At 43.7% G+C, this 13,608-nt stretch overlaps 1 protein-coding gene across 1 annotated transcript in view; it reads right to left on the bottom strand.

The window, feature by feature from the left end:
• Nucleotides 1–3,330: 3,330 nt before the first annotated feature.
• Nucleotides 3,331–13,608, bottom strand: part of LOC143934592 (taste receptor type 1 member 1-like) — a 43,265-nt gene continuing 32,987 nt past the window's right edge. Inside the window, exons 5-6 of the mRNA XM_077458340.1 lie at nt 12,749–12,869; nt 3,331–7,114 (exon numbers count right to left, since the gene is read on the bottom strand). Of these exons, the coding sequence (XP_077314466.1) occupies nt 6,180–7,114; nt 12,749–12,869 (1,056 nt within the window). The 3' untranslated portion in view covers nt 3,331–6,179. The remainder of the gene's footprint in view (nt 7,115–12,748; nt 12,870–13,608) is intronic.

Genomic DNA, 13,608 nt, shown 5'->3' with positions numbered 1-13,608 from the left:
TTACTATAGTAATGTGTTGCTCTGGTCATTGTGTGTTTACATTTCATTTTTCTTTTTACACTTTTTTTTAATTTACATCTTTCTTTCTTATAAGTAAAAATTGTTTTGTTTGGAGAAAAAAAATAATTATTAATAAAAAAAAAAAAGTAAAATAAAAAATTGTAAAAATAAATGTAAACATACTGTAACCAGAGCAACACCCTACCATAGTAATATTGTACTACTCTGGGGGAAATGATCAGGATTTTTTTTTTATCCTCAATACTGTCACCAGTCGGTGTCCCTGATCATCACCACACGTTATATGATGATGCAGTACTGATCAATTTTCAGATATTTACCATAGTTTATGGACTCTAAAACTTTCCTATAGACTCATTTGGGTTATTTTCTCCCAAAGAAATGGAGCAGAATACAGTTTGGCCTAAATGTATGAAGAAAGATTATTTATTTGCAAAATTGTATAACAAATGAAGAAAAACACATTTTTTTTTCCTGCAATTTTCATTTATTCAGCAAGAAATAAAAAAAAAATATGGGTGATTAAATACTACCAAAAGAAAGCTCTATTTGTGTGAAGAAAATTATATAAATGTCATATGGGTACTGTGTTACAAGATCGTGGAATTGTCATCCAAAGTGTGACATTTTGGCCTGGGCAGGAAGGGGGTGAAAGTGCCTGGTATTGAAGTGGTTAAGAACAGGCGTGAGGAAGGTATCTGGAGGAACTTCCTCATTAAACACCAGCCACAGCATGAGGGCCTATCTCCTGAATCTCATAAAGGCTTCTCTCATAAAGGCTTCTGTATGTACTATTCCCCCCCCCCCAGCCACAAGATCCTAGTGTGTTCTCACCTGGCAAAGGGTACTTTCCGGTGTTCTGGCATATAGAGTCCAGCTATCGGATACTGTCCGCCCCGTACTGCGCAGGCGCAGCACGGAGCAAAAGGAGCTTCGGAAAATCTCCGAAGATGAACGGCGCCTGCGCCGTGCGTCGAGGTGGTAGCCCCACCATCCAAGTGGACATAGGGCTGCCGATATTAGGCGGCCACTCGCCACGCTTCGGGCACGGCCTCGCTGCTCTCGGCTCTTTTTATTCTAACTCTATGTCCACTTGGATGGTGGGGCTAGAACCTGGACTCACGGTGCAGGCGCTGTTCACCTTCAGCTATTTTCGGAATCTGTGCGTATGCGCAGAACACAGCGGACACTATCCGATGGGGGACGAAATATGATAGGACACCGGCATGCAGAAGAGGCAAAGCCCAGGTGACACCACATCCTTTTTCGATGCGGAGCCCGCCAAGTGGAGATGTCTTGTCTGTAAGGACAACAGTCTAGTCAAATATAGCACACCCCAACATCGTTCATCATTGGGACCAGGCCACTTCAGCTGTCACGGCTAAGGCTCCCAGACCTCACCAGGGGTGATAGCCCAGTAACACCCGAGTTATGTCCAGCACTGATAAGGTCAGAATACTGAGTTTAAGAAGGTTTCCTGGATCCATTTGCTCATTGCGATAGTCAAGAGTCTACTGGGTGGCATTCTAATTGTGAAGGAAAATAATGTACAGTGCCTTGCGAAAGTATTCGGCCCCCTTGAACTTTTCAACCTTTTGCCACATTTCAGGCTTCAAACATAAAGATATAAAATTTTTATTTCTTGTGAAGAATCACCAACAAGTGGGACACAATTGTGAAGTGGAACGAAATCTATTGGATATTTGAAACTTTTTTAACTAATAAAAAAATGAAAAGTGGGGCGTGCAAAATGATTCGGCCCCCTTGCGTTAATACTTTGTAGAGCCACCTTTTGCTGCGATTACAGCTGCAAGTCGCTTGGGGTGTCTCTATCAGTTTTGCACATCGAGAGACTGAAATTCTTGGCCATTCTTCCTTGCAAAACAGCTGGAGCTCAGTGAGGTTGGATGGAGAGCGTTTGTGAACAGCAGTTTTCAGCTCTTTCCACAGATTCTCGATTGGATTCAGGTCTGGACTTTGACTTGGCCATTCTAACACCTGGATACGTTTATTTGTGAACCATTCCTTTGTAGATTTTGCTGTATGTTTGGGATCATTGTCTTGTTGGAAGATAAATCTCCGTCCCAGATTCAGGTCTTTTGCAGACTCCAACAGGTTTTCATCCAGAATGGTCCTGTATTTGGCTGCATCCATCTTCCCCTCAATTTTAACCATCTTCCCTGTCCCTGCTGAAGAAAAGCAGGCCCAAACCATGATGCTGCCACCACCATGTGTGACAGAGGGGATGGTGTGTTGAGGGTGATGAGCTGTGTTGCTTTTACGCCAAACATATCGTTTTGCATTGCGGGCAAAAAGTTGGATTTTGGTTTCATGTGACCAGAGCACCTTCTTCCACATGTTTGGTGTGTCTCCCAGGTGGCTTGTGGCAAACTTTAGACTAGACTTTTTATGGATATCTTTGAGAAATGGCTTTCTTCTTGCCACTCTTCCATAAAGGGCAGATTTGTGCAGTGTACGACTGATTGTTGTCCTATGGACAGACTCTCCCACCTCAGCTGTAGTTCTCTGCAGTTCATCCAGAGTGATCATGGGCCTCTTGGCTGCATCTCTGATCAGTCTTCTCCTTGTCTGAGCTGAAAGTTTAGAGGGACGGCCAGGTCTTGGTAGATTTGCAGTGGTCTGATACTCCTTCCATTTCAAAATGATCGCTTGCACAGTGCTCCTTGGGATGTTTAAAGCTTGGGAAATCTTTTTGTATCCAAATCCGGCTTTAAACTTCTCCACAACAGTATTACGGACCTGCCTGGTGTGTTCCTTGGTCTTCATGATGCTCTCTGCGCTTTCAACAGAACCCTGAGACTATCACAGAGCAGGTGCATTTATACAGAGACTTGATTACACACAGGGGGATTCTATTTATCACCATCAGTCATTTAGGACAACATTGGATCATTCAGAGATCCTCGCTGAACTTCTGGAGTGAGTTTGCTGCACTGAAAGTAAAGGGGGCCGAATAATTTTGCACGCACCACTTTTCAGTTTTTTATTTGCTAAAAAAGTTGAAATTATCCAATAGATTCCGTTCCACTTCACAATTGTGTCCCACTTGTTGGTGATTCTTCACAAAAAAATTAAATTTTATATCTTTATGTTTGAAGCCTGAAATGTGGCAAAAGGTTGAAAAGTTCAAGGGGGCCGAATACTTTCACAAGGCACTGTACATACTGATAATCAGAAACCAAAAACTATCCAGCATTAAAGTCAATGCACGCACATCAAACACAATCTACTTACATTTTTTTCAGAAAACGTACACAACACAGACTGTATTTAGTGCAGAACAACAACAGCAAAGTAACTAAATAGATTAAAAAAAAAAAAAAAAAAACAGTGAAAAAGTTGTGTGGATGATTGAGTAGCACACATTGCAAGAAAATCTGTTTTATTTTTTTTTATTTTTTTTGGGTCACTATGGCCAAATTTGTATAAAAATTGATCGATCTGGGTCCAACCTTTAACCCAGCAATCGATTAAAAAAATTCTGTTGATTTTGTTTGTTCCCTCACAAACTCTATTTGGGTTCCCCCCCCCGGGGAGCCATGAGCAGGGCATTCGGTTCAGATCAGAGGAGGATGAGAGGGCCGTATGTGATGGAAGAAGCTCTGACATGATGGGGGAACATCTGGTGTGAAATGGGGGCTGTGATGTGATGGGGGAACCTCTGACATGAAGGTGTGAACTCTTATCTGATGGGGGGGGGGACATCTAATAAGATTGGGAGACCTCTGATAAGATGGAAAACCTCTGACATGAAGGGGTAAACTCTGATCTGTTGGTGGGGGGACCGCTGATATGAAGGGGGACTTATGTGGGGGGGTTCTGAAAGATGGGAAACCTCTGACGTCAAGGGGTGAACTCTGATCTGATGGGGGGGGGGCTCTGATAAGATTGGGGAATCTCTGACATGAAGGGATAAACTCTGATCTGTTGGGGGGGACCTCTGACATGATGGGGGACTCCTTATGTGAAAGTTGGGGGGTTCTGATAAGATTGGGAGACCTCTGACGTGAAGGGGTGAACTCTGATCTAATGGGGAGGTTGTGTGCATCATCCTAGGTTAAGGTTTCCTATTAATAGGTAACATTTACAGCTGCTTGGCATGGCACCAATAAGATTTTGGTCATCACTGTAGTAGCTTGAGCTACTGCAGTGATTTACTGTTTCCACAGAGGCCAACTGGTTAACCCATATGTACAGGTCTGCTGATAGGGCAGTACAGCCAGCCCTCCTATACTGGGCCCGGGACCTGTCGAGTAGAAGGTGCCTTATTGCCAATAGTGGCTATTCCTGCAGTGCTGTCAGCTTCTCCTCCTTTTTCTCCCTCTAGCTGCACTGCGGGGGGAATCAGTATCTGTTCCCATACAACCCTGCTTTCTGGGCCCCCCTTCCTTGTAGCGCTGCCAGCTTCCCTCTTCTCCGCTAGCTGCTGCTGCAGGCACACGGGGGGTATTGCTTCAGGATGGGGAGTGGGGAGAGGTAAATATGCCGTATTTACTGGCCCCTTTCTTTCCTGAATCAACATAATGGGCTATCAGTACCAATCGCTCCTGTATGCATTCATCACTGAAGCATAGTCACTTGTGTTTACTATACTTCAGTTTGTGAATGAACAGAGAGCCTCGGAGGCTTCCTATTCATTTATCTCCAGCATAGCTGAGGCGGCAGAGAAAGGGACCGAGGGATCTCTATCCTCGGCCCCTTTCTCAGACTCAAATATGAGACATCAGGGGTCTGTTTAGAACCCTGATATTTTACTAGAGGCGTGGGCCCTGTCAGGTAAGGCTGTATGGGGCCCCATGATTTCTAACCGCAGCCCTGCATACAGTATGTATACTTGCATTGTGCCAAGCTGAACCAATGTAAGTATGCAAAAAATATCATCATCCCTATTCAGGTTTACACCCTCAGCTTTTAGGCACTTGCAGCAGCTGATTTAATCACTGAATATGCAGCTTATTTATCATATTATGCCTTGTTTAGGCTGCTGTCACACTGGGGCGGGAGCGGCGTCGGCGGTAAAGTGCCGCTATTTTTAGCGGCGCTTTACCGTCGTTTTAGCGGCGGTCTGCGGGCGATAGCCGAAAAAGGGTTAAACCGAAAAAGGGTTAAGCCCGCAAAGCGCCGCGGCAGCGGCGCTTTGCCGGCGGTGTTGCCGCGGTGTCCTATTGATTTCAATGGGTAGGAGCGGTGAATACACCGCTCCTTCACCGCTCCAAAGATGCGGCTAGCAGGACTTTTTTCACCGTCCTGCCAGCGCATCGCTCCAGTGTGAAAGCCCTCAGGCTTTCACACTGAAGTGAAAGGGGCCGGATTTTTTCAGGCGCTACACAGGCGCTATTTTTAGCGCTGTAACGCCTGAATACCGCCCCAGTGTGAAAGCAGCCTTATGCTCCTGATTAGGCTGGTGCCATGACCACTGCCTGTTTCAGGGTGGCTCCTTTCTCTTGCAGAATCGTATGGAGCAACTCCTTGCACGCAGGGACTAAAGTTCTGCCTCCCTACACTGTGTGCATCAATAGAAACACACAGCCTGATAGACTAGAATGGCAAGGCACTCTCCTGCTTCTCCCTTTCTCCAAACTAAGAGACTTACTGGGAACTGCCCTGTCCACATTCCTGTGACCACCAGAAGTTCAGGGAAGCAGCCCTGAGAAAACGGGAGCCTTCAGTAATGAAAGTTGTGACCTGCATGTTAATTGAGCAAGCTGAAGTTAGAAGCTGATTGGCTACCATGTAGAGCTGCACCAGATTTTGCAGTTTTAGTAAATGAACCCCTTTATGTCAACACCCTAATATGTAATACTGGGCTATTCAATAAAGCTAAAAAACACTACAGCTGGAATGTGATTGGTTGCTCTATGACACAGTTTCCTCCAGCCTCAGATTTTCTTTTCATTTGACAAACAATGCTTTTCTAGGTAGTCAGTCTACATCAGGGGGAGGCAACCTGGGGCCCTCCAGCTGTTGTGGAACTACATTTCCCAGAAGGCATTGCAAGGCTGGCAGTTACAATGACTCCCAGAGGCATGATGGGAGTTGTAGTTCTGCAACAGCTGAAGGGCCCCAGGTTGCCTACCCCTGGTCTACATAGTTCCATAATCATCAGCCCGATGGACGTAGTAATGCTCCTCTGATCATTACTCATGTGCGGACTGTTTTTTGGTGTAATCTTGGATGGCACTCTGGAAATGCTCCGTAGTGTTCATTCCTGGTCTGAACAGAATGACGTAACATTTCGGAGTAAAATATCCAGCTATGATCCCAAAAACGCTGAGGAGCACGGCGCCAACGTTGACCACGGCAAGGTACTTCCCTTGATAGACGATGTACGTGGTGAAGAAGCCGATCCAGGAGATGAAGTAGACCAATAAACTGAATGAGATGCACTTGGCCTCGTTGTAGTTTGCCGGTAAATCTTTCCCCATGTAGCAGAAGATAAAACATATCATGCTGAGGAAAGCAATAAAAATTATTTCAGCGATGGAGCCGACAGACACGGACTCGGAACATTTCAGTATGATCTGATCCGAGAAGGTGGAATAATCTGCTACGGGTCTTGGAGGCTTCACCACGATCCACACAACAGAGATCAGAACCTGAATGGCGGAACTGACGGCAATGAAGACGTCCGAGCCATTCTTCTTCACCCAGATGTCGTATACTCTTGGCATATGGGAAGCCATCTTGAAAATACACACGATCTGAAAGGCATGGACCACGATGCAAGCAAAGCAGACGGTGAAACTCACGGCAAAGATGGGTTGCCTCACCATACATGTGATAATTCCAGGCTTGCCAAAATAGCAGTATAAGGTGCAAAGAGAGAACGCTAAAGACGTTAACATCCCCAGACACATCTTCCCTCCTGCCGATTTCACTACCGGAGTGTTTAGATTGCTCACAAATATAACGGCTATTGCTATGGTCACTAAGAGCAACAATGTAACAAGAGTCAGAAGAACGAGGGACAATGGGTCAGTCCAAGGTAGGTATTCCACGGTTCGGTTGTAACAGATGTCACTTTTCGTTGGTGACCACTGGTCAGTTCCACAAGGTTGACACGAATAGAGATCTGGAGAACATAAATGTTGATTTTGTTTACTTAAATAAAGTTATATTGTAAATAAAAAGCCACAAAGCCGACCCATAACTAATTTTCTCATAGACACCAGGAAATGTATACACTTGAAGTGATCTCCGTATGTACAGTTCCTTTCATACAACTTTCCTTTGTCTACTTTTCCTAACCCTGTTCACCAGAACAGCTAGTGACCTTGAGTAGTGGTGTTCCGGTGGCAGTTATTTCCTCTGATACTTTTTTGGATTCCTATGGAATCTCCTTTCTGGGACTTACAGGAATTTTAAAACAAAACTTCAGCCACACAGTTAAACATATAAGATCAATGCATAAACTTTACTGTTTTTCCTGCCAGGAGATTTTAAGTTTGTATGGCCAGTCTTGATTAGGGACGAGCCAGTGATTCCTTCCAAACCTAGGTCATGGCCATGGCCATATTTGTTCAACATCAACACCATCGCTACTATCCCCACCTCTTCCTTTATAAGCCAAGCTGAACCATCCAGATTGTCTGCGGGTGCCGGGTTTGTTGGGTTTTTAATTTAGTTGTCAGCCAGCATCGTTACTGATGATGGATTAACGAGGGACAATTATTTTTATTGGAAAATATTTGGGTGTTATTTCTGGGTTAATTTTCTTTGTATACATTTTTTGTTTCTATGTACCTCTTACTCATTCACTTTGTATCGGTATCTTATGTATAAAGAGGGCTTCCAATTCCCATAAGCCCCAGGCCAGGGTTATGGGGATGAGGCCTTTGTCCTCATAAATATGGGGGCAAGGTGTTTTGCCAAGTGAGTTCTCACTGGGAAAGCATTTTGCCTATGTTGAGGGCATTTGGCCTAGTATGGTTCAGGATGGGGAAGCTACGTGCTCCCCTCATTCCTCCTTTTTCTGACCAGCCAGGCTACATGCTCCGATTAAGGGTCTGGTATGGATTTTTAGAGGGACCTCACACATTTTTTTTTAAACAAGGATTCCTGGGGAACCTCCACAGATTTTTTTTTTTTTTTTTTTAGCATGAGGCACCCCCTCAAATTCATACCAGACTTAAAGCTCCCTGCCAAAAGAAATTTCTTAAAAAATATTTTTTTTTTTTGCACTGGCATATGTTCCCCAGTACAGTGCCCAACCCCCTGCTATTTTTTTGCAAACCCTTTTAGCCCAGAAAAGAAGATTTGGCTCCCATTGATTTCAATGGGATTTGGTTTCAGCTCCCAATCGTCATTAAAGTTTACCGAGCTAAAGTCTACAAATACTTACCTCCCCAGCAACAGACCTACATCCACAAAATCCCTTGCTGGTGCTAATACCTTCTCTCCTAACTCTTCAAGTTGCCAGGTCTTTGGCCATTTTGGTTGGCCGGCACAGGATGACGTAACTCCTGCACATGCACAGGAGTTCATTCATTCTGGCACCAAGACTCCATGCCGAGAATGTACCCTGAACTTCTCACCTCTCCCACCACCCATGAGGGCAATCCTTGTAAAGATCATAAACTGCCATTTGTAGAAATTGACACATTCCCAGGAGTGTATAGTTCCTGCGTTCCCCGCTGTGGTCACTGGTACAGTCCTCTAACCCCTTCGTCACCGGCATTCGTCTATGGGCTCTACAGTCTTCTTTATACAATCACAGGATTAAAGTGCCAGAGGACAGTGCTAACGCGTTTCTGCCAGACTAAGGCCTTTTCAGGCCTAAACACATTAGCACTGTCCTGTGGTGTTTTTATCCTGTGATCTAATAAAGATTGTTCAGCCCATAGTGGAGTCCCAGCTTTTGCATACAATTTGTTGGAAAGGTTTACAGGGGCCTTAGCCGCAGCACCGTCACCTACACACTTAGCCCTTGTACACACGGGTTGGACATTCCGACAACCAAATCCGTCGGATTTTGTCCGAAACTGTTGCATACACACAGTCGGACAAAGTTGTCAGAAAATCCGATCATACTTAACGTGATGACGTTATTTCGTTACGACGGGACTACGTTCAGGCTAGTAGCCAATAGCTTTGTTGTAGGAATTTGATCTGAGCATGCGTGGCACTTTGTCCGATCGGAATTATCTACACATGATTGGACAAAGTCCGATCGGATCATGTTGTCGGAAAATTTTATAGCCCAGCTGGAAAACTTGGTCCGTCGGATACTCCGACGGAAACAGTCCGATGGAGCCCACACACTGTCGGAGTATTCAACAACACGGTCCGATCGGACATTGTCCATCAGAATGTCCGACCGTGTGTACAAGAAGGGCTTATACCGGATCCACCTGGTTGAGCACAGTTAGTTCTTTTCTTCTCATGCCTTCGTCACCGCTCTGTCCTCTAGTTATGTAGCAGCTGGACGTAGTAACCAACATTTCCATAAGTCTTGGATTCCAAAGATTCTTTGGAGGCTGATTTCTCTTTACAGACAAGAAAAGCTACGTTTTTTTCCACATAGGGCCGAGCAACACATTTGCCTTCTTGCACCCTCCCCCTTAGCAGCACTTACTCCTCCTTCAACCATGGGGACAGAGAAAACACTCAGTACTTCCAGATATGGAGGCACATGTTGTTCGGTTCCATTTCTCTCATGTGATGCAATGAATACTTGGTGAGTTCTAGCCCAGGGCTGTCTATGGGGGCAGAAAGACAGTCCAGTAAAAACATCCAAGGGAGCCTATAAGAAAATGTTTCAAGACAACTCCAGATGTGTATCAGAAATACCTCCTAATATACAATTACAAGAACTTGACTTTTTTTTATGAATGGTTATATACAATGCTGTGAAAAAGTATTTGCCCCCTTTCTGATTTTTTATTTTTTTTTGCATATTTGTCGCACTTAAATGACTCAGATCATCAAACAAATTTTATTATTACACAAAGATAACCCGAGTAAATACAAAATGCAGTTTTAAATGCAATCAAGCGTTTGCGATAACTTGCAATGAGTCTTTCACATCGCTGTGGAACAATTTTTGCCCACTCTTTTTTTGCAGTATTGTTTTAATTCAGCCACATTTTCCAGCATGAACGGCCTGTGTAAGGTCATGATACAGCACCTCAATTGGATTTAAGTCCGGGCTTTGACTAGGCCACTCCAAAACCTAAATTTTGCTTTGTTTGAAACATTTGGAGGTGGACTTGCTGTTGTGTTTCGGATCATTGTCCTGCTGCATAACCCAAGTGCACTTGAGCTTGAGGTCACAAACTGATGGCCGGACATTTTTCTGGTAGAGCTCAGAATTCATGGTTCCATCAATTATGGGAAGTCGTCCAGGTCCTGAAGCTGCAAAGCTGCCCAAGACCATCACACCACCACCAACATGTCTCACTGTTGGTATGATGTTCTTGTTATGAAATGCTGTATTCGTTTTATGCCAGATGTAACGGGACGCACACCTTCCAAAACGTTACATTTTTGTCTCATCAGTCCACCGAATATAACGCCTTGTCTTGGGGATAATCAAGATGTTTTTTGGTAAATGTGAGACACACGTTTGTGTTCTTTTTGGTCAGCAGTGGCTTTGGCCTTGGAACTCTCCCATGGATGCCATTTTTGCCCGGTCTCTTTCTTATTGTTGAATCATGAACACTGATCTTACCTGAGGCAGGTGAGGCCTGCAGTTCTTTAGATGTTGTTCTGGGTTCTTTTATGACCTCCAGGGTGAGTCGTCGTCTTGCTCTTGGAGTCATTTTTGTAGCCGGCCATTCCTGGGAAGGTTCACCACTGTTCCAACTTATCTCCATTTGTGGAGAATGGCTCTCCTTGTGGTTCACTGGAGTTCCAAAGCCTTAGAAATGGCCTTGAACCCTTCCTAGACCGATACATGGACATTACTTTGTTTCTAATCTGTTCTTGATTTTTTTTTATTAGATTGTGGCATGATGTGTGGCTTTTTGTGATCTGTTAGCGTGCTTCACTTTGTCAGACAGCTTCTATTTATGTGATTTCTTGATTCATCAGGTTTGGCAGTAATTGGTACAACAGAAAACAAATACTATTGCGCACGGGTGTGTTAGCTAGATGATCCAAAGCTTCAGAATGGACAATACATTTCAGCCTTGCTGCCCTCCAGGATAGGGATATCCTAAGTAGTCAAACAGAGAACAAAAAAAAGAGAGAGAGGGCGCCCCAGCCTAGTGCATTATCCTTTAGTACATTTATTCAAAAGACATAGTTAAAAACTACTCATAAAAGTTTTTTGTGAGTAGTTTTTAACTATGTCTTTTGAATAAATGTACTAAAGGATAATGCACTAGGCTGGGGCGCCCTCTCTCTCTTTTTTCTTTTTTCTGTTCTCTGTTTGGCAGTAATCAGGGCTGGGTTTGGCAAGTGAAATTTAACTCGGCTTTCCAAAAAAATTTGGTTGATCACAGTTCATTTATGATTCAGCGTGGGATTTTTCATATAGGGCCAGGCAGGTTTGAACAACTTTTTTTCCCTTAACCACTTAAGCCCCGGACCAATTTGCAGCCAAAGGACCAGGCCCCTTTTTGCGATTTGGCGCTGCGTCGCTTTAACTGACAATTGAGCGGTCGCGCGACGTGGCTCCTAAACAAAATTGGCGCCCTTTTTTTTCCCACAAATAGAGCTTTCTTTTGGTGGTATTTGATCACCTCTGTGGTTTTTATTTTTTGCGCTAATAACAAAAATAGAGTGGCAATTTTGAAAAAAATGCTATATTTTTTACTTTTTGCTATAATAAATATCCCCAAAAAATATATTAAAAAAAACATTTTTTTTCCTCAGTTTCGGCCGATACGTATTCTTCTACATATTTTTGGTAAAAAAAAAATTGCAATTAGCGATTATTGATTGGTTTGCGCAAAAGTTATAGCGTTTACAAAATAGAGGATAGTTTTATAGCATTTTTGTTAATATTTTATTTTTTACTAGTAATGGCGGCGATCAGCGATTTTTATTGTGACTACGACATTATGGCGGACTCATCGGACATTTTTGACACATTTTTGGGACCATTGTCAGATATACAGCAATCAGTGCTATTTAAATGCATTGATTCCTGTGTAAATGACACTGGCAGTGAAGGTGTTAACCACTAGGGGGCAGTGTAGTGTTATGTATGACGTTATGTGTTTTTTTAATCGTAGGGGGCGTGGCCTGGCATGTGACGTCACTGATCGTCCTTCCCTATAAAAGGGAAGAGATGATCGGTGACAGCCACACTAGGAAGCACGGGGGAGAGGTTTGTTTACACAGACCTCTCCTCGTTCTTCAGCTCTGTGACCGGATCGCGGGACACCAGCGGCGATCGGGTCCGCTGGTCCCGCGGCCACGGAGCACAGGACTGGGTCGGGAGCGCGCTGCCGACGGGGCGCGCTCCCGACCCACAGCTGGGCACTTAAAGAATCACGTACCGCTACGTGATTGTGCCCAGCCGTGCCATTCTGCGGACGTATATCGGCGTGAGGCGGTCCTTAAGTGGTTAATAAATTAAATAATAATTTTAAAAACTGCATCTTGGATTTACTCGAGTTATCCTTGTGTAATATTAAAATGTGTTTGTTTTGATGATCTGAATCATTTAAGTGTGAGAAATATGCAAAAAATAAAAAATCAGGAAGGGGCATATATTTTTTCACAGCACTATATGTAAGTATAGTTATTAGTAACTTACTGCTTGTGTTGAGAAAACTCATTTTCGGGCATGGGATACATTCGAAGCAGCATGTGTGGGACCCAGTCTGGACCCTTCTTTCTCCTTTTCCACATTCCTTAGAACAAACCGATTCTGGTACCTGTGTGCAAAGAAAACATGAAATGGTTGGTTTACTTTGGAAATGCAACCTTGAGATATGGCCAGACCCCATTCAGCCTCTTGTTATAGCTTTGTTATTTAGACTTGTTTTCAGAACCAAAAGTTTTGGGCTCTTGGAACTCAAAATCGAAGTACACTATTGGACATCCTTCCAAACTATTAAGTTTATGTGTTTGCCAATGAAATGTTTTACGAAATAGCGTGTAATATTTTGGTGAAGACCCTTTATTGTTCCAGCATGACTGTGCCCCTGTGTACAAAGCCAGGTCCAAAAAGGCATCGTTTGGCCAGTTTGGAACAGCTTTATTAAGTCATGGTTTGACAAGTTTGGATCAGCTTCATAAAGACATGGTTTGAACAGTTTGGACCACCTCCATAAAGACAGGAGCAAGCAAGAAGAACAGAACTCTGGATAGCCGCACACTGGAAAAAGACTTGAAATCCCGTCTTTTATTGAAACAACGTGGATTACATCAAATCAAAATCAAATTTTCCATAGCAAGAAAATAACAGGGTACAGGGAAATACTGAGGCGTTTCGCATCAGCATTTCTCATGAGTAAGCACTGATCACGGTGCGAAACGCGTCAGATTTCCCTGTACCCTGTTATTTTCTTGCTGTGGATTATTTGATTATGATTTGATGTGATTATTATTATTATTCAGGATTTATATAGCGCCAACAGTTTGCGCAGCGCTTTACAATATGAGGGCAGACAG

This window comes from Lithobates pipiens, unplaced genomic scaffold (assembly GCF_037356315.1).
Source record: "Lithobates pipiens isolate NorthernLeopardFrog02 unplaced genomic scaffold, aLitPip1_a1.2 Scaffold_27, whole genome shotgun sequence".
Taxonomy (NCBI): domain Eukaryota; kingdom Metazoa; phylum Chordata; class Amphibia; order Anura; family Ranidae; genus Lithobates; species Lithobates pipiens.
The sequence above is the reverse complement of the archived record's forward strand: the minus strand, read 5'-3'. Positions and strand labels throughout refer to the sequence as shown.